We start from the raw sequence: 21,605 nt of genomic DNA on the forward strand, positions 1-21,605 counted from the left end.
AATTAATGTTCAACAGTTTGGCAGCACACCTCTAAATATAGTTCTTTGTACTAATAAAAATATTTAGATATTTCCTTTTATTAGCAAATAAAAAAAATTACTTAAAAAAAAAAAAAAAATACTAATTCTGACAAAGGATAATTATTTTTTTTCTTAAAGAATCCTACAGATGTCTCTTATGTCCATAGTGGTTATGCACCTCTCAGCATACGGTTGACCCAGTTTCTTACTTCTCCAGGCTGGAGAGCTATTCCTGATATCCTCAATCTGCTTCCAGGCAATACTGTGGAAGCACAACAGCAGATACCTACAGGACTGCGCAAAAGAAGTAATTATAATGAATTTTTAATTTTTACATATTAAATGAGTTATTACTTTTAAAATTTAATGATCTGTTATTGGATATACCTCTCCCCCCCCCCCCCGATATTGTTGCAATTAACAATTGGCATGGATATTGGGAGAGGCTATAGATGTAATTGGCTAATAAACTTCCCAGAAGCAGCCGCACTTCAGGGAAAAAAATATCTGTTTAGATGGTTAAATGGTTCTGATCCATTGAATGAATTACCAGAGTGACAAATTCAGTTGCAAGAAATACAACCTTAAATGATCTGTCATGTTTCAATAATTCAGCTTAGGAATGAGACAGTGAACTGCATAGAAGCTGAAAAAACTTAACTTTTTTCTTATGTTACAGCAATGACAGTCACACCATTATTGAGAGACTTGAGTATTCCTCTACATTTTTTTTTTTTTTTTTTTTTGTTTTTGTTTTCTGATTGTTTTAAACAACAGGGACAATCTCCCTTTTGCCATTTTGTAAAATCTGTAGAGTTTAATAGAAGAAACTGTCTTCTATCCACATAATGTGTGTTTCTGAATTGGACTTCAAAAATTTTAAGACTAATTAAGAGAATGTTAATGATTTAAACTATAAAAGTAAATAAAATGTATGATTTAAAAGTATAGGTGAACTGAAAAGTTTCTTGATGTGTTTAAGTACACAATGTGGGTGAAATTTGGTCTTAGCACAATATCTGTAGGGATAAAAATTTTCAATTTTAATTCACCCTATTTTGCTCTGTTAATGATACTGTTGCTTAATGATAAATTATTTATTAAGTAAAGTGTTGTCATAGGTCAAAGATTAAAAACTTTCTGTTTTTGCTGCAATCCACTAAGTCGTAAGTTTTCAAACTGGGTTGCATATAACCATTGGTTTCCTTGAGAGAGTTTATTTGTGTTCCGTAATTTTTTAATGAGAAAGAGAAGGAAAGAAGTGATTTTACAATCTATTTTTTTTTTTTTTTTTTTTTTTATGAAAGAAAGACATATACAGTAGACTCTCGATTTTCCGGGATAGATGGTAAAAAACAAATCCCGGATAATCGATTACTCGGGTAATCCAAAAATACAGAAGCCCCCAACATACGTAGGACTATGTTCCAGGACTTCTTACTTCATCGAGTTTTACGTAACTCGGGAATGACTAGTAGCATATTGCTACTATATTATTATCGACAAATCTGAATTCAGTGCAATACTTGTTAATGTTTGAACATTTTCATACATTCTTATTATTTTAATTTTCAAATCGCTGATTCAAATCAATCACTTTCCTTTTCTTGATAGATTTACTAGTACCACTGTCACTTATTCTCTTAGTAGGTACCATGATAACGGTCAAAATGAAATTTTCTGTAAAGACTTCAGAGTTATGGCGAAAACTCACTATTATCACCCCTCGCGAACTCACATTTTACTAAAGCACATTTCTGGAGGTCGCTGTCATAAAACAATTTGCACTTTCCGGGTTATTGGGCTTTTCTGTTCTGTTCTGTTTGTGCATCTAATTATAAAGGAGTAGTAAACTCGATCTTATTGCATTTGTGAAAATACCAATAGCTAGAATTCTGTGAGTTTTACGTTATCCCCCTCACTGAAATCTTCAGTCATATAAAAAAAAAAAACCATTAATAAATTGTAAGAATCTTCTCTTGTTTCCTATGTTTTTTGCTTGTCACTCCGATCTCACTTCTGCAATTTGCATGTGCCATGATCATTATTGATTGCTTATTATTATTTTTTTTTAAAAAAATTGAGTGAAAAAAAATTTACGTAAATCCGTAGCTGCGTAAGTTGGGGACTTACTGTATCGAAAAATGTTCAGCAACCTACATAAAAATTATGGCGATAGATAACAAAACTTACCATGTACTACTTGCGTTTCCAATACAATGCTTCCCTTTATTTTTTACGATGTTGCGTATGGTTTGGCCACCAACATTATGATATTTCATTAAAGATTTAACGGATGCACTGTTTTCAAACTTTTGAATAATTTCAAGTTTTTATTTAACTGAAAGTGGAACTCTTTTGCACACACACACACACTTTCGCTGGTAACAAAAACATTTTGCTTGGTGCTGAGCAGCTCTTCTGGTATTGCATTGCTGTGGTAGAAACTACATGTACCTTCACAAACTCGTCAAATTCGCCAACAAAATCCATAGCTCCTTCAAATTCCTCAATGTTGCTATCACATTCGTCTGCTGGACCATGTTTTTTGATGATATTTCCTTCAATTAATTAAACTACACACAAATTAAACTACTCTTTTTGCTTTTTGACGCAGTTGATTATTACACTTGATGCCGTACTGTCCCAAGCAATAGCAAGATTATAGATAGCATCCAAGATATTCTAATTTAGCTGTAACTTGTTCCCTCCCTCCTTTGTTGAAGATCAAGTACCTTATCAGGTAGGCTCTATATGCTCCCTTGTGGTTATAAATAATGACTTGATCCAGTGGCTGCATAAAACTGGTGGTTAAAAAAAGGGGGTAAACTGCAGCCGTTATCACCCACTGAAGGATAGAAACCACCTCAACAATTCATGCTGAGGGAAATGTACCCTAATCTGCTAACACGGGTTGGCAGATCAACCATATTTAGCAGTCAGGGGCTTGATCCCTGGTCTATTCAAAGAGTGTGTGCTGCTGCTGCACTCCTGCTCCTGACCACTCGGCCAAGTTGGTAACGGGAGGTTAAAAACGACAGACGTATATATGTCAACTGAAGTGTCTCGGCAGAATGTGCTGTACAACAATCTAGAATCATCAAAATGTTCCTTTTTTTCTGAAGCCATTCTTCTGTCCACTTTTGATAACCAAGACTGAAAAATTTTGACTGTAAGCCAAGCACTTCTATTGGCCATATAATCAGAAGGAAGTTGGTTAACTTCCTTTAAAACATCTTGACTTGGAAAACTTACCAATCACAAGTGGGCATAGTTTTGAATTGCAGCATAACAGAATAGTAAATCGTTGTTTACTTAATTTTCCACCATGACAAGACTCTTCTCGAACAGCAAATGTTTTATTTGGCAGAAAATTGTAAAATAAACCTGTCTCATCAAGATTAAAAATATCCTTTGCCTCATATTTTTCAAGAATAGACTGTACAGAACACAACCAGTCTGTAGCCTTTTCCTTGTCAACTAATCCAGACTCACCGCAAACATTTCGCAAAACCAAGTTATTCCTGTCTTTAAATCTTTGGAGCCAGCTACTGCTGCATTTGAAGTTGCTAATTCCATGTTGCTGAGCCAGATAATTTGAAGTTCAATCCTCTCGGCCTCTTGTATAATTTTCGGTTTAATTTCCAGGCTCAATTTCCATCAGTTTACGTTTTGTGACCATAACACTACTAGGTGAGATTTAATATAAACAGACTTTAAATTAATTTAAAGACACAAGTTCCAAAACATATCAGCTCAGATAAAATGGCACAAAAAATAGATTACTGTATATTGTAACAAAAGATACTTTGAACTGGCATAACAATTGCAACTGACCTTAATCTCGTGGAGAGTGAGGGAGTGTATGTAAACAACTTAGAAAAACTGTTTTTATTCTTTCGTGATGTTTTTCAGAATGCACTTATGTTGTAGTTACTATAAAGTGGTATTGTTTACCCAAAAATGATTTCTAACAAGTCAGTGCCATCCTTCGGGAATCAGTGAACTGGGTGGACAGAGGAAATAATAGGGGCAATAATTGGACAGCTGTGCTAAGATTTGTATTAAACGTACAAAATAACAATACAGGCGGTTCTCACTTTACGAGTTTGGTGGGGAATGTGACGGTTCTGCCATCTCCCCCCCCCATGCACCACCTCCATTCTTACTCTCTGGTGGGGCGTGCCCCACTGTAAACTGGAGCTGTCTTCTCTATCGGCTCCATGTCTCTGCCTTTCCCCCAATCTTCAATCTACCCCCCCACTCTACCTGCACGCAAGTGAATGTCCCATGCAATCTAAATTAAACTATCTAAAATCACCTTCGCCTACTAGTTTCGGCCTCTCATTCCTAGTGCCTCCCTGCCATGCAAGCGTATAAAGGGTATGTATATATACAGGGTGTCTCAAAAATATTGGTTTAGAGGAGGTAGGTAATATCTAAAGGAATGTGGATTGCATAGGAACCCATAACCGGAAACATCACCGTAAGTCGGTAGACAGCGCGGTAGTCACTGCACACAAAGAGCATGCATCGATATACGAACTGTGAGCTGGCAGACATGCACCTAGTGTACTGATTAGTAGAGGGCAATGGACGAGCCACTCAACGAATTTATGGAGAACGCTTCCCAGACAGACATGTACCGGACCACCATTTGTTTGTGCGTATGCATCAAAATTTGTGCGATTATGGGTCATTTAGAGGTAACAGGGGTAGTGTGGGCAGACCACGTTCAACGCGAACTCCCGCCATGGAAAAAAGTGTGTTGAATGCTGTCCAGAATAATCCTACTACCAGCACAGGTGCCGTTGCCTCTGCCTTAGGGTGTCTCGTTACAGTGTACAGCATGTCTGGCACGATTCCTTACACCCCTCTCATCTCCAAAGGGTTCAGTTACCGCTCCCCCCCAAGATCATCCTGCACGTGTGGCTTTTGCGCAGTGGTTTCTCCAAGAAAGTGTTCAAGACTTGAATTTTTCAGCCTATGTTTTGTTCATGGATGAGGCTTATTTCACTCGAGAAGGCTTATTCAATCAGCACAATGCTCATGTGTGGGCTCAAGACAACCCACATGGTGTGCGCCCCCATGCGGCACAACATCGCTTCGCAATAAATGTGTGCGCAGGTATGGTCGGTGACTGCTTAGTCGGCCCGTACCTGTTACCATCCCGCATGAACTCCGCTAAATATCGGATCTTTCTTGAACAAGTTCTACCAGGGTTACTTGACAATGTTCTAGCAAATGTGAGATGCAACATTTGGTTTCAACATGACGGGACGCCTGCCCATTATGGAAGGTGTGTTCGTGACCATTTGAACAGGCATTTTAGACATCAATGGATTGGCCATGGTGGACCCGTTGCCTGGCCCCATGCTCACCAGATTTATTGAGCCTTGATTTCTTTCTGTGTGGGACCCTCAAATCTATCGTGTATGAATCGCCTGTGGAGACGGAAATGGATCTCGTGGCGAGACTCGTCTGCACTGCTGCTGCTACTGTCAAAGAAACTCCAAGTGTGTTCGACCATGTCCGCCAATCCATTCTGCATCGGTGTCACGCATGCATCGCGTCTCATGGTGGAACCTTCGAGCATCTGTTGTAACATCATGAAATGCATCTGTCTCGTACTCCATTGTTAATATTATGTCAAATAAATGTTTGCCATTAATTACTGTCTTGTGTCATTTCTGCTTCTTGTGCCTCTGCTACTACTTTCCCGTGACGTTTCCGGTTATGGGTTCCTATGCGATTCACATTCCTTTAGATTTTATACACGTTTGAATCTCTGGCATTTCCAGTAAACTGGCACACCCATCACAATGCAAGCAATGCGGAGATGGGGGAAACCCCTGGTGCTGCTTGACACCAAACACACTTTACAAGTTCCAGGGTTTAAGAGTTTTTTTTTTTTTTTATAAAGTATCAACAAAATCGAAAATATGAACATTAATTGCAAAAAATTAATGTTAAACATTCATAAATACTGCATTTCAAACCATGTGCGTAGCTATACAATACAGTGTATCCCGCTTTATGATAATTAATCTGTTACCATTGTATCGTGAAAATTGTTTTTTGGTAATTCATTCCATGACCTCAGAAGTTCAAATTTTCTCTACATAACTCCCTAAAAGGTCATTTTTTATAGTGTAAATTGTATTAGTTACTAATTCAAATCATTAAACACAATACACTTTCATCGTTATCATATATTATAAGAACAAATTTTGAGCGGCTTTGTGATATTTTTTTAAAGCACATTTCTGGAAGTCACGACCATAAAACAAAAACTATTTGCACTTCCAGTTTATTGGGCTTTTCTGTTACTGCATTCAATTATAAACAGGTTAACTCGATGTTATTGCATTTGTCAAAATACCGACAGCTGGAATTGTGTGGGTTTTTATGTTATTACAGTGAAATGTGTTTGCCCTTTATGGAAATCTTCAATCATATAAATAAATTTTCAGAATCTTCTCTTCATTCCTTTTTTTTTTAGCTTTGTAAACTTGTGATTCTGTGCAAATCGTGTTAGTTGCAATTTGAGCGTTCCGTTAAAAAATTCTTGTGCATGCTATTGAAATTTATAAAGAAAAGAGAAGATTATCTTGGAAACAAACGTCTCTTGAAGCATTTCTGAAGAAGACCATACCTTGTGCAACAAACCAACGAGTGCTGAGTCAATAATGCTTGATTTTACAGGCTACGTTTTCATTTCTTTCGATAAATCAATCATTGTTTAAACATAAACTAATTAGCTAACTAATTTCATTGTTGATACCGTAACCCCTATTTTTAACATTATGTCTATGGGAAATAAATTCCCGCTTTACGAGTGCACACTAGGAACGAATTAACTCGTAAATTTGAGAACTACCAGTATTTATTTCTCAAGGCGTGAAAACGAATTTTGTAATGCATGTTAACCGAACTTTTTAATAAATGAATATATTTACATAGAAAAGCCTATCTTTTGCAGGGGAATGGTATGTACTTCACATAAATGAGTACTTTGTATAAACTGAGTTTGTATTAACAAGATTTTACTGTACTCTTCTTAGAGATGGCCCTTGCAAGTAGTACAGGTGGTGCCTCGCAATTCGACAGTCGGATTTCATGAAATTGCACGATAGAATTCTTTGCTGGACTACGTAACTGCGTTTAACATTACTAAATAGCACTAAATAGTGACGGCTGCTTCATACATTTTAACCAATGGTATTAAAGAGCGAGAGTAACATTTAACCAATGATAGATAAAGCGGGAATAGATCCCTCAATCGTTCAGCTATGTTAGCTGCCCGCAAAGATAGCTACAGGTATGCCGTCAGTTCTTCCTCAGTTATGAGACAACATTATCTCGTTAATAATCATAGTCTGAGTTCACGTTTGCTCTAGTTGTTTGTGCTAATTTATAATTCTGCGTTTCTCATAAAGTAAAAAATTTTGTGCTTTGCCAGTTATTTTTTGAGTGAAATTTGATAATGGGTCCAAAGAGAAGTGAACAGCGGAATAATTCAGGAAAGAAACACACTTGGTTGAGCATAGAAAAGAAGAAAGAAATTATAGAAAAAGTGCAGAAAGTTAGAACAATTACAGATTTAGCTCAAGAGTATGGCATCCCTAGGTCAACCGTGGCAACTTTTTTGGCAACAAAGAGACAAGATTATAGGTGCTAGGGTGTTCACTGGAGCAATGAAAATTTCTGACAGAAACAGATCTTTAATCAATGAAGAAATGGAAAAGCTGCTTCTTACCTGGATTAGAGAAAGACAAATGAAAGATCCAGTAACTCAGGCAATGATCTGTGAGAACAGGTATCCATAGTGTTCTCAGACATGGGGAAGCAGCTAGTGCAGATAAAAAGGCTGCAGAAGAGTTTGTGAAAAAATTTGAAGATTTAATCATGAAGGAAGGCTACTTTCCGCAGCAAATTTTTAACGGGGATGAAACTGGGTTATTTTGGAAGCGCTTACCAAATCGAACATACATCACACAAGAAGAAGTGACGCTCCCAGGACATAAGCCTATGAAAGATAGGCTTACCTTGTTATTGGCAGCAAATGCAAGCGGAGACTTTAAAGTAAAGCCACTTCTCGTTTACCACTCTAAAAATCCTCGCTGCTTTGGGACCAAACTGCCAGTGATGTGGAGATCCAATGCAAAAGCCTGGGTAGACCAGAAAGTCTTCAAAGATTGGATTTTTGAGGAGTTTGCCCCGAGCATAAAAAAATTCCTCATTGACAACAATTTACCTTTGAAAACACTGCTGATTCTTGACAATGCTAGTGCCCACCCCCCAAGACTTGGCAAACATTCTTGAAATTGACTTTGATTTCATCAAAGTCCAGTTTTTGCCTCCAAACACCACATCACTGATCCAACCCATGGATCAAGAAGTAATTGCCTGTTTTAAAAAACTTTACACCAATGCTTTGTTTTCACAGCTTTTTGACGTGACTCATTTTTCTGATAAGACATTGAAGGAGTTAGCATTACTAGAGGCAAGAAAGCAAGCTTATGCAGCATCAGCCAAAAAAAATAAATAAATAAAAAATAACCACTTCCACTTCACTCCTCTGTTCGTTCGAAATACCTGTCCAGCTGAACCTTAAACTTATTTAGGCTATCAACTTCCACGACAAGGCTGTTCCACCAACCAACCACCCGCTGGCTAAAGGCAAATTTCCGCACGTCTGTCCTACATCTGTCTTTCCTCAATTTGAATTTATGCCCTCTCAGGTGATTATTCTGAGCAAGAGGAAGAATCCCATCAGCATTGAGCATGCTCAAACCATTCAAGGCTTTATACACCTCTATCAGATCACCTTGCTGGTGCCTAGTCTCCAGACACTGTAATTTGCAAAACTTAAGCCTTTCTTCGTGAGAGCCCCCCTTTTGTTTCATTCACTAATCTTGTTGCCCTTCTATGTACTTGTTCCAGCAGCTCTACATCCTTCTTGAAATGAGGCCTTCAGACCTGTATACAGTACTCTAGGTGTGGCCTGACCATTGCCTTATACAAGGGAATAATTACCTCCTTATCCCTGCTAGAAAAATTCCTATATATCATTGACAATACACCATGAGCTACTCTTGCAGCCCGTCTGCACTACTCAGAGAACTTCATATCTGCCTGCACAACCACCCCCAGGTCCCTTTCATACTCTACCACTGTCAGTGTAGTACCACAGAGTTGATACGTTGCTGCTCTAGGGTTGCTGTTTCCCATATGTAGTACTTTACATTTGTCAATGTTAAACTTCATTTGCCACCTCTCAGCCCATCTGCTCAACCTTTCCAGATCCTGTTGCAGCAGCATAGTGTCAGTAGTGTCCTTGACAACCCTGCCAACCTTCGTATCGTCTGTAAACTTGGACATTAAGCTTGATATACCATCATCAATATCATTTATAAATACAGAAAACAATAATGGACCCAATACTGAACCCTGAGGGACTCCACTAATAACATTAGTCCACGATGAGCAGTGTCCATTGATTACCACTCTGTCTTCTCCCCCCTCAACCACCCCTTTATCCATAGCAGCAATTTGCCTCCAATGCCACATTGCTCCAATTTGTTCAGCAGTCTTCCATGTGGAACAGTATCAAAAGCCTTTCTAAGATCCAAGAATATAATATCAAAGTTATTCCCTGCATCCAGTTCCTTTGTGACTGCATCATAGTATCCAATCAAATTGGTCAGGCAAGACTTCCCCTTAACAAAACCATGCTGTGTCCGAGCTATAACTGAAGTCTTGTGTAGATGATCCTGAAGTGCTTCTTAACCAGTGCCTCCATTAATTTTTCTTACCAGTGCCTCCATTAAATTCTGGAAGACTGAGTTCAATATTCTTCAAGCCATTTCCTTTATTAAAACTGCCTGAGAGGGAGTGATACAGAGGACCCTTCGTGCATCATGGAAGAAACTTGTTCCTTCCTTTTTTCAGGATGACAACAATGCAGTACAAGCCGCTGAAGAATCAGAAGCAACTGTGGCCATGCGGAAATCATTTCGACGGCGGAGAACCTCGACATAGAAGTTGATGAGGCTGATGTGAAAGAGCTTGTGGAGGATCACGATGACGAACCAACCGTGGAAGAACTCAAAACATTCAGTGAACAGGAAGCAAAAGAGAGAGAAAAGGAAATTTCACTTGAAGAAGAAGACAGGAAAAATGGGCTGATACCAACAGCTGCCATTAAAGAAATTTTATTCCATTGGGAGAAGGTGCAGTCTGCTTGTTTAAAAATGGCACCCCAACACTGCTGTTGTAACTAGAATGACAGACTTGTTTAACAACGCTACTATGCATCACTTCAAGGCTATCTTGAAAAAGAGGGAGAAACAGTCCACCCTTGATCAATTCCTCATCCCCATTCAAGCTAAGAGGAGAAGAGAAAGGGTAGAACAAGATAAATAAAACATCCTTCCAACATCTAAGGCTCAATGAAATGTATGTACTCATTATGTATTTTGTAATTTTGTTTGTTATATGGTAGAATATAGTAAAGTCAATAATACTGTGTATTTCTCTCCAACAACGAATTAATCAATTTTCCATAAACTTATATGGAAAATATTGCCCGAAATTCGACAAATTCGCAATTCAACTCTAATTCGGCGAAGGATTATAGTTGAATTGCGAGGCACCACTGTACAGTAGTTATATTACAGTCTTTCCACACCTATAAAAAAGTTCTCAGTGTGACTTATGAGTGAAGCTAGGAATTTTTTGGTCCCCTCCCACACACACACACACACCATGACCAAGATAAGGTGTTGTAGCAAGGGTTTTTTTTTTTTTTTTTTTAATTTTTAGAATTATAGTTTTTCAATCTTGCAAAAAAGGCAGATCATATTAAAATTAAATATTGTCACAACAGACAAAACAGTAAAATAAAACTTTATTATAAAGTAAACATTTACTTTTGCTTTACCTGTATATAGTATTTTAATTTTAATAAAGTTTTATTTTACTGTTTCTTCAGTTCTGACAAAAAACATAGGCCTTTAGAGATCCACCAACCACAAAGCTGACTCTTTTCATATTTGGCCAGAAATCACACGTGATTTACACATAAATTATTCTTATGGTGTTTAATATACCACTTAGGTAACCATAAGCTTCAAATTTATTTTTATTATTATTTTTTTTACTTATTTTTTGATCACATATCCAAATTAATTATTTATATATCTTCTTCTTTTGATGCCATCTCCTAATGGAGGTTGGCAATCACCACGCTGTACTTCTCTCTGTCTTGGATGAAATGAAAAAAAATCCTCAGTTGATCTGCTAGTCCAGTTGCAGATGTTTGTCAGCCAAGAAAGTTTTCTCCTCCCCACTCTCTTTCTGTCTATTTTCCACTCTATTATTTTTTGAAGCAATTTATATTTCACATTTCTAAGGATGTGCCCCTGGTAGGCAGTTTTTCTTCTCTTCACTAAGTTCAACAATTCACCCTTTCTTCCTACTCTTTTCAGGACTTCAATGTTGGTGATTCTGTCTAACCAAGATATTTTTAGCATGCGTCTGTAGGTCCACATTTCAAAGGCCTCTATTTTGTTCATGCTTATTTTTTCAGCATCCAAGTTTCAACTCCTCATAATAGTATGGACCCCACACACACACACACACACACACACACATCACCTAACAAATTTCAGTCTGATTGACAGATTGAGAGCTTTTTTGTGACAGAATTGTCACATATTTATGTATAAATATGTGACATATTTATGTATAAATTATAAATATGGTGGTATATGGTGCAAGAAAACAAGCTAATACATCAGCCAAAAAAAAAAAAAAATCCCATTTCGCCTGTCCATCCCCTCCAATATTTTGTCTAGTTCTTCCTTGAATTTTTTTCAAGTTATCCAGACGGAATTTTGTTCCAGCAATCAACCACCCGTTGGCTAAAGGCAAACTTCTGAATATCTATTGTGCAACCATCCTTTGTCAGTTGGCGCCTCCATCGCCAGGTGGGCAGGAGCAGCAGTGCGTAGTACATGCTTCTTGATTAGACCGGGGTTCGAGTCTGTGACCACCAAATACAGAGAATGTAGAAAGGTCAAGGAATGACTACCGCATATCTCCGGAGCAATATGGCCTTAGTTGCTAATGCTCCTAAAAACCAAATAACAACAACCTTTGTCAGTTTTAATTTATGCCTGTTTGTGTGTGCATAGTCTGAGCAAAAGAAAGAATCCCATCAGCATTGAGCTTGCTCAATCCATTTAAAGCTATAAACACCTCAATCAGTTTGCCTCACAGCTATGTAGTCTCCAGATACTGCAATTTGCAGAACTGAATCCTTTCTTGGTACAAGCATCTCTTTTCCCTTCACCAGTCTCATTGCATTTCTCTGTACCTTTAGCTGTACCTCTGTACATCCTTCCTAAAATGAGGCTCCCCAGACCTGTATGCAGTACTCAAGATGTGGACTGACCATTGCCCTAACAGTGAAGCAACTTTCCTTCATGATTTTAATGATATCAACTCCAGCTGGCTTAAGTTTTCTGGTCACACAAACCCAGCTGATTGAGGTGCTAAGACTTTTGCAATTACTAATGACCTCACAAAATTTATTTTTTAAGCTTGCATCATTTACTAATACTAAAATAACCAGTTCTAAGTGACTGGTTATTTTATCTCATTACCAGACAAAATTTTGGTAATGAAATAATTTTTAACTCCCAAGATTTTAAATCCCAAGTAATACATCTCATGGAGATTCTGATGAGCTGAATTCAAATTTGAAATCAAATATTGTTTCGAGCCCACATTTTTAAAGAGAAGTGCAGGTTGTGCTTGTTTAAAATTTTTATGAAATTTTACCAAGTATTACAATACACTGCAAAAAATTGGCTTGAAACCCCACACAATTTATAGAAATTGCACTCTCGATCTCCCCTCCTTCATCATTGTCATCTTCTGCATTTTGGTAATTGAGAGTTAGAAATTTTCTTTGTAGTTGGCTGACATATAGATGGTGTTTAAGGCTAAAAAACACAGATGGCAATGGACTAGTTCTGCCATTAATGTTATATGATGATTATTATTTAAGAAATGGTAGCTTAATTGCAACTCATAGCCTTAGTGCATATCATACTCCCCATAATATTCTATTCTACATACCAGTAATGGAGAAAACTAACAGTAAATGTTCTTTTAAAACACAATTTTGAATCACTGAGAGAAAATTTGTAAAAAAATTACAATTTATTTTAATTATAGGAAGCTCTGGTTCATCTATTCAGTCCAATGCTGAAGATCCAAAGATCATTTTGGTCTTTTTTGTGGGTGGGTGCACATTTGCAGAAATATCTGCACTACGTTTTCTTTCTCAGCAGGAAGATGGTAAGTGGAATCTTAATTTTATAGATTAAGAAATTAAGAAACATCTAAACAAAATGCAAACATTATTTTACCACAGTAGTCTTTAGAAATCAGATAGCTGCTTCATTGTTTGAATTACCCCATACGCAACTGAAATTTTTGAAGCAAAAAATGCAGTTTGCAGTGAAACAGTGAGTTTTTATACCTTTCAAAGGAACTCTGAAAAGCAGTTCAGTAGCTAAAAAATTACTCCTACTACCTAACAGCTTATGAATGAACAAAGATTTAACACCACGCTGGGTGTTTCAAACACACAGTGTGGTGTTAAATTCTTTTCTGCATAAACAAAAATTCTTTATGCATAAATGTAACTCTAAACACCATGATGGAAATACACTCAAAAATATGGAACACACTTACACAAAAAACATACACTCCTAAACAACTGTCTATCATCAATATTTCATCAAAACCAATTACGCCAGCTGAATTATCCGGACTTGAATACGGGTTCAATTTTGCAATAAACAATAAGCCAACCAACATTATCCCATTAAAGAATGCATCGTTGAGTTATAAACAAAATTAAATAACCACCCTGACAAATGCCGAATCATACACAAGACCGACAACCTTATCAATTCCCGACTAGTATCACAACCTAATATGACAAAGTAATGACTGTTAAATATACAAAAATTACGGAAAAACTCTAACATTACAGAAAGCTGATAAAAGGTGATACTATTGCCATTTCAGACAAAAACACATACATCCACAAAATACGACTCATTCTTTCCGACACAGACACCTACAAAATTGGCAGCACATATAACATTTCCAGATAAAAACATAAACTGGACCTTATTTTAAAGAGACTGCATCCATAGCAATATCCTTCCTCACATGTTCGGTATCATAAAATTACATAAACCCAACCACCCCTTATGACCAATTGTTTCCTTCAGCAAATCTGCCTTCGCCAATCTTTCCACCTTTTTTGGTAAAAATTATATCACCCCTCACAAGATTCTCAAAATTTAGAGTTTGCAACACCAACCAGGCTTTTGAACGCATAAACTCCACTACAATTTCTGAAGGACATATGCTAGCTTCTTTTAACATTGTTTCCCTGTACACTAATGTACAATTAGATTTCACATTAAATTCTTTACGAGAATGCCTAGCAGCTGATGACACTTTAATCAAACGCACTTCCCTTAGTATAAACAGCATTTTAGAACTTGCCTCGACTTTGCTTCATACCAGACATTTCCGATTTCAAGACCAAATATTTGGTCTCCCCCATGGGACTAGGAATCTCTGCCCCCCTTATCTGAAATCTATTTAGCCACCATTGAGAATCAAGTACTTCAACCGTTTCCCACAGATATTAAACTCTACATGCGCTATGCTGATGACATATCATTAATGGGAGATAAACCTTCCATTGACAATCTATTTGTTAAGTTCAGCGCTATTCACAACAGGCTTAAATACACTCTTGAATTAGAAAAAGACAAAAAATTAATTTCTTTAACCTCACAATATATAAAACAGGTACAAAATTAGGAACTAAAATCTATAGAAAAGAAACAAACACAAGGGAAATACCTACATTGCCGATTACACCACCCAATTGGTGCACTATGGCCATAGATGCTGATTCGCCAAATAAATCCCCAACCAACCAACCAACCAACACCACCCAGTTAGTATTAAAAATCTATCCTTTATAATCAGATCCATAATGCCATAAAATACTGTTGTTCACATGACGACCTACTCACAGAACTAATATCTCACAGAGAAGTTTATTGCTAGACAATATCCCTTACAACTAATTCATCATGTAATTTCCGTGGCCGAACACAATTAATAATCCAGACAACACAAACCGTAACAACAAACAAAATACACGTGTTGTCCTCCCTTTCCACTATAGACTCACTTGACACTGGTATAAGTAACATTTTCTTCATATAATAAATTAGGATCTATGTTTAATGCGTATAAAGAAACACACCATTACCCTATAAGTGACATCAACAAATGTATAATTAAATGTCAACCAGGATGCAACGCATGCTATATTGGAAGCACATCCGCAAAATACGGTACAGTAAAGACTTCCAATATGCGCATACTACCACTATAATAGTTTCAAAACTGATCACGCCAGCACTGAACTCACTCAACACGTTCACTTTCATAGCCACAACCCTCTAATCGATTCAGCCGTTCCTATTATTACTTTAAAATTCAATTACAAAACCTTCCTATATGAAGCACTCGTTATAGAATGGTGCCATATAATCTTAATGTTTTGAACACAAAACTTCCGACATATCTTTCACTGGCCTAGAACCTGTCACACATGAGGTTCCCATGTGTTTAATGATGCATCAAGGGAAATCAGGACGCTTAAATACGTAATTCTCCTTAGATCTATCATTGCCAACCGAAGACGTCTATACGAAAGTCTCTCATTACGGCTATCTGCCTCATTTAATCTTCACTTTAATATTTTATACAAGACAACCAGGAATAAGATTGGCACTTCTTCTTTCCAGGCTACCTTTAATCATAGATCTTTTAATGTTTCTGCCTCTATTTATTAATTTTAACCAAATTTCTTAATTAGTTTTAATCCTATTCCTCTTTAACATCATATAACAAAGCAGATCAATTGAGGTGAGTACTGAAAATTAAGCCTTTATGTTATTTCTCCCATTAGTCTAATAACTTTCTCTAGTAATTAAACATGGCTTGACTATAAAAACAAGTAGTGGAAATATGGCCACGAATGGGTAGATTAACCATGCATTTAAAAGGTAGCAGCCAGTCTTCTGTACATTTCTCTTTCCAAAGAGTTTGTATAAATGATTTGGAAGAGAATAACTTTAATGACCATTCAGATCCTGCTGCAACATTTAAGCAGGCCACAAACTTTGATTTTAAGCAGTACCATACTAAGTTTAGTAAAAATAATCCATTTAAAACTATACATTGCCACGTTATAATTTTCTTAAAATGTAGGACATCAGTTACCAAACAGAATACAGTGAATAAAGGAATATTGTAGTTTTAAATGTTTTTCACCAACCTTATTTAGAAATAAAACACAATGAAAACAAAAACTGGAATCTTGATAACTATGTATTTATAATAAATTATATTTGCCTGTATTTACAATAAATTATATTTGCCTGTATTTACAATAAATTATATTTGCCTGTATTTACAATAAATTATATTTAACTTTACAACTAAAATATATGAAATATACATTAAAATATATATACTGGGTTAAGAACAATAAAATACATTAAAATATACTAAATTAAAAGCGATAAAACCATAGCTTTCGAAGGCTCCTGCCTTCTTCTTCAGCGGTATTTTCTTTGTTCTGCGGTGCATCTTTAAATACCAGCAGGTTCACGGTACTCATCACGTGTTTCATTCCCACATGTTCCGTTCTCTTGTGTTATGGAATCGGAAGTGGCTCGAGGGTGGGTCATGTGGAACCGTTCATCCCTTCTGAGGATAGTAGCCTCAAAGAGGGGATGGATCCACGTTCCTCTATCTCTATTAATGTTCACTGTGGAACAGATCCGCAAACTCTCGAGCCACTTGCGGTCCCAGAACTTATGCGCCCGATCGGTGATGATAGCATCGTCCGGGAAGATCTGGTGCTGCTTCTCCCAAAAATGCTCGGCCACGGCGGACTTATCATAGTCCGCACTTCTTATTGCCTTAGTGTGCTCTCCCAGATGATCTTTGAGACGGCGTTTTGTTTCCCCTACATAACACTCCCCACAATCCGGGCATCTAATACTATATACGACCCCATTTGCATTCTCTTTTTGAATGGGGTCCTTTACTTGTGACACGATTGTGTGCAGCCTCCGCCCCAGAAGCTGCACACAACGCGTCTGATAATTTCTTAGTATTCTAGTTATATGATCGGTTAGACGTGGATAGTAGGGAATGTATGCAGTGGATACTGGCGTAAAAGATTCGCCTCTCCTCTGATTTCCTTTAATATATTTTTCTATAATCCTCTGGGGGTAGCCACATTTTGTAAGATCCGTCGTGACACGTTCGTACTCTACCTTCCTATCCTCAGAGGTACTACAGTGTGATTTTGCCCTGTCAACTAATGTTCTAACCACACTGTTCCTATGATGGTTGGCCTGAGATGAATTGTAGTGCAAATATTGACCTTTACACATCGATTTCCTATAGACCTTAGTCTTTAGTTGTTGGTCTTCACTACAGACCAACACATCTAGGAACGGCAAAACTCCTTCTGCCTCCTAGGTAAATTCTATGAATGGGGAGAACCATTTAAAATATTCAACACCTGATCTTCACTCGCCTTTCGAATAATTGAAAACGTCTCATTAGCATTAGCATTAGTAGAGGCATTTGATGCAAGAAAGCAAGCTTATGCAGCATCAGCCAAAAAAAAAAAAAAAAAAAAAAAAGTAACATAAATAAATAAAAATAACCACTTCCACTTCACCCCTCTGTTCGTTCGAAATACCTGTCCAGCTGAGCCTTAAACTTATTTAGGCTATCAACTTCCACGACAAGTGATGGAAGTCTGTTCCACCTACCAACCACCCGCTGGCTAAAGGCAAATTTTCGCACATCCATCCTACATCTGTCTTTCCTCAATTTGAATTTATGCCCTCTCAGGTGATTATTCTGAGCAAAAGAAAGAATCCCATCAGCATTGAGCATGCTCAAACCATTCAAGGCTTTGTACACCTCTATCAGATCACCTCGCTGGTGCCTAGTTTCCAGACACTGTAATTCGCAAAACTTAAGCCTTTCTTTGTAAGAGCACCCCTTTGTCCCATTCACCAATCTTGTTGCCCTTCTCTGTACTCGTTCCAGCAGCTCTACATCCTTCTTGAAATGAGGCCTCCAGGCCTGTATACAGTACTCTAGGTGTGGCCTGACCATTGCCTTATACAAGGGAATAATCACCTCCTTATCCCTGCTAGAAAAATTCCTATATATCATTGACAATACACCATGAGCTACTCTTGCAGCCCGTCTGCACTGCTCAGAGAACTTTATATCTGCCTGCACAACCACCCCCAGGTCCCTTTCATTCTCTACCACTGTCAGTGTAGTACCACAGAGTTGAGACGTTGCTCTGGGGTTGCTGTTTCCCATATGTAGTACTTTACATTTGTCAATGTTAAACTTCATTTGCCACCTCTCAGCCCATCTGCTCAACCTTTCCAGATCCTGTTGCAGCAGCATAGCGTCAGTAGCGTCCTTAACAACCCTGCCAACCTTTGTATCGTCTGCAAACTTGGACATTAAACTTGATATACCATCATCAATATTATTTATTAATACAGAAAACAACAATGGACCCAACACTGAACCCTGAGGGACTCCACTAATAACATTAGTCCACGATGAGCAGTGTCCATTAATTACCACTCTCTGTCTTCTGCCACTCAACCATCCCTTTATCCATAGCAACAATTTGCCACCAATGCCACACTGCTCCAATTTGTGCAGCAGTCTTCCATGTGCAACAGTATCAAAAGCCTTTCTAAGATCCAAATATATAATATCAAAGTTATTCCCTGCATCCAATTCTTTTGTGACTACATCATAGTATCCAATCAAATTGGTCAGGCAAGACCTTCCCTTAACAAAACCATGCTGTGTCTGAGCTATAACTGAATTCTTGCAAAGATGATCCTGCAGTGCTTCCATTAATTTTCCTGGAACAGAAGTTAAACTCACAGGTCTATAATTACTTGTGTCAGCCTTTGTGAATTTGGGTTACATTTGTACATCTACAGTCTGTGGGTATCTCCTCTGAGTTCAAGGAAGCTCTCATAATTATGGCTAACAGATTGCTTACTTCCTTTGCTGCCTCCTTTAATATAACTGGATAGATCCCATCCACCCCAGTTGCCTTCTTGTATTTATCTTCAACAATTTCTCCTCCACTTTACTCTCAATTATTACAAGATCATCTAGCTCGCTGCCAGTGTTTACTTCATCTATGGCATTCCCCTTCCTGAATAACTCCTCAAGTGTGAATGTAGATGCAAAATATTGATTTAGTTTGTTTGCTACCTGAGCAGGATCATGAACAGTTAACCATCGATATCAAGTGGACCAATCTGATTCATCCCCTTCCTTCCAGAGTTTACATAAGTAAAGAACTCCTTGCTGTTTTTCTTTGTATCCCTTGCCAAACTTTTCTTGTAATCTGCCTTCGCCTGCCTAACCTCCTTTGTAACTTGGTTACAGATCAACTTATATCTATCTTAGGCTTCTGTGTCACATGTTAATTTATATGTATCCCATGCATTTTTCTTCTCTGCCCTATGTCTAATTAGTTCATCTAACATCCATTTAGACCTGAACCTTGAACAATATTTTGTAGTTGGTATGTAAAGCCTAGTAGCTTCCAAGATAAGTTCTTTGAATGCTTCCTGGTCTAATCAAGAAGCACACGCTTCTTGATTAGACCGGGGTTCGAGCCCATGACCACCAAATATGGAGGATGTGGAACGGTCAGGGAATGACCACCGCATATCCTCGGAGCAATATGGCCTTGGTTGCTAATGCTCCTAAAAACCAAATAACAAACATTGCAATTACTTCTACTCTTTCTAAAGTAATGGAGAAATCAATTAACCGCCAACTCTTAAACTACCTAGAAACCTTCCATCTGATCAACGATCGCCAAGTATGGATTCTGTCAGTGTCGATCCACTGGTGATATTCTGGCTTATGTTACCCATTTATGGACTAATTCAATGGAAAAGTTCGGGGAAACACAAGCAGTTGCTCTTGACATCTGAAAGGCTTTCGATCGTGTTTGGCATAAAGGTCTTCTAAAGAAGCTTCCATCTTATGGTTTGCCGACTGTTTTTTGTAATTGGTTATCCAGTTTTCTCTTTTATCGCTCACTGAGGGTGATGGTAGATGGCTCTCTGTCTTCTAACTTCTCCACTAATGCTGGTGTCCCCCAAGGTTTAGTTTTTTCCCCCCACTCTTTTCCTCTTATATATTGATGACCTTCTTCCATTGACTGGAAATCCTATCCATAGTTTTACTGATGATAGCACATTGCATTCCACTTTCCATTTTGAGAAACCTTGTCCTACTCAATCAGCTTCAACTTCTCGAAAATCTGCTACCAATTCCTTAAATGCCAATCTTCAGGTAATTCTCCATTGAGGCAAAGACAACTTAGTTAATTTCAACCCTTCTAAAACTCAGTCTTGTGTTATATCTTGCATAAAGGATTCTTTTACTCTATGCTTATCTTTAGTGACACTCCGATTTCTAGGCAAAGTGATATATCTTTTGGGGATTACCCTGACTTCTAATCTCTTGGCACAAGCACATTACAAATATTGCTTCCTCTGCATCTAAAAAACTTGGTTTTCTCTTTCGCTCTCGCCTTTACTTTTCTTCCAAACAGCTGCTCACTCTGTATAAATCACAAATCCACCCTGCCATAGAATATTGCTCCCACATCTGGGGTTGTGCCCCCAATACCTCTGAATGTGTCTCCATTCAGAAGAGGGCAGTTAGGTTAATTAATGATTAATTTCTAACAGTCTCTCTCTACTCGCTGTCTCATAGACGTACTGTTTCTGCTGCATGCCTCTTCTACAGATACTTCCATGGGCACTTTTCTTCTGAATTGGCTTCTATAATTTCCGCTCTCTCTTTCAAAACAGTCCGAACACGTGCTACTACCAGCCTACATCCATTTACTGTCCAACTTCAAACTCACAGAACCAAGTTTTCATCTTTCTCGTTTATTCATTCAACTGCCGTTTTCTGGAACAACCTTCCTTCATATGTATTTCCTGAAAATTACAGTCTACAGAAGTTCAAGTCCAATGTCAACAATATCTTTCGTCTTCTCAACCTCCAACCCAAGCACGGTACTAAGTACTACAGGTTCTAACACCTCCGTGTTTGGAGTTTACATTAAAAAAAAAAAAAAAAAAAAAAAATTCTATACCCCATCCTTTTGTGTTTGGGCAAAATTGCAGCCACTTCCAAATTTAACCATAAGTTGTAACTTTTCCTCAATATTGCTCTGTACTTGTTAAGTAAGTCCACAGATCAGTTGGTAACTAAGAATTTATACATATATGGATTTACAATGAAGATTGTTGATTTTGCCCTTTTTCTTTTTCACAAAAACAAATAGTAAATTGTAAAAA

General features: G+C 37.6%; 1 protein-coding gene across 2 annotated transcripts in view; it reads left to right on the forward strand.

Moving 5' to 3' along the window:
- car (vacuolar protein sorting-associated protein 33A) overlaps positions 1–21,605 on the forward strand; it is a 302,059-nt gene that overhangs the window by 270,918 nt on the left and 9,536 nt on the right. For both annotated transcript variants that reach the window (XM_090373474.1, XM_090373475.1), the window contains 2 exons: positions 160–328; positions 13,270–13,392. In XM_090373474.1, coding sequence (XP_090229600.1) covers positions 160–328; positions 13,270–13,392 — 292 coding nt within the window. The remainder of the gene's footprint in view (positions 1–159; positions 329–13,269; positions 13,393–21,605) is intronic.

Source organism: Mastigoproctus giganteus, chromosome 5 (genome assembly GCF_048544385.1).
Source record: "Mastigoproctus giganteus isolate SK-2022 chromosome 5, ASM4854438v1, whole genome shotgun sequence".
NCBI lineage: Eukaryota > Metazoa > Arthropoda > Arachnida > Uropygi > Thelyphonidae > Mastigoproctus > Mastigoproctus giganteus.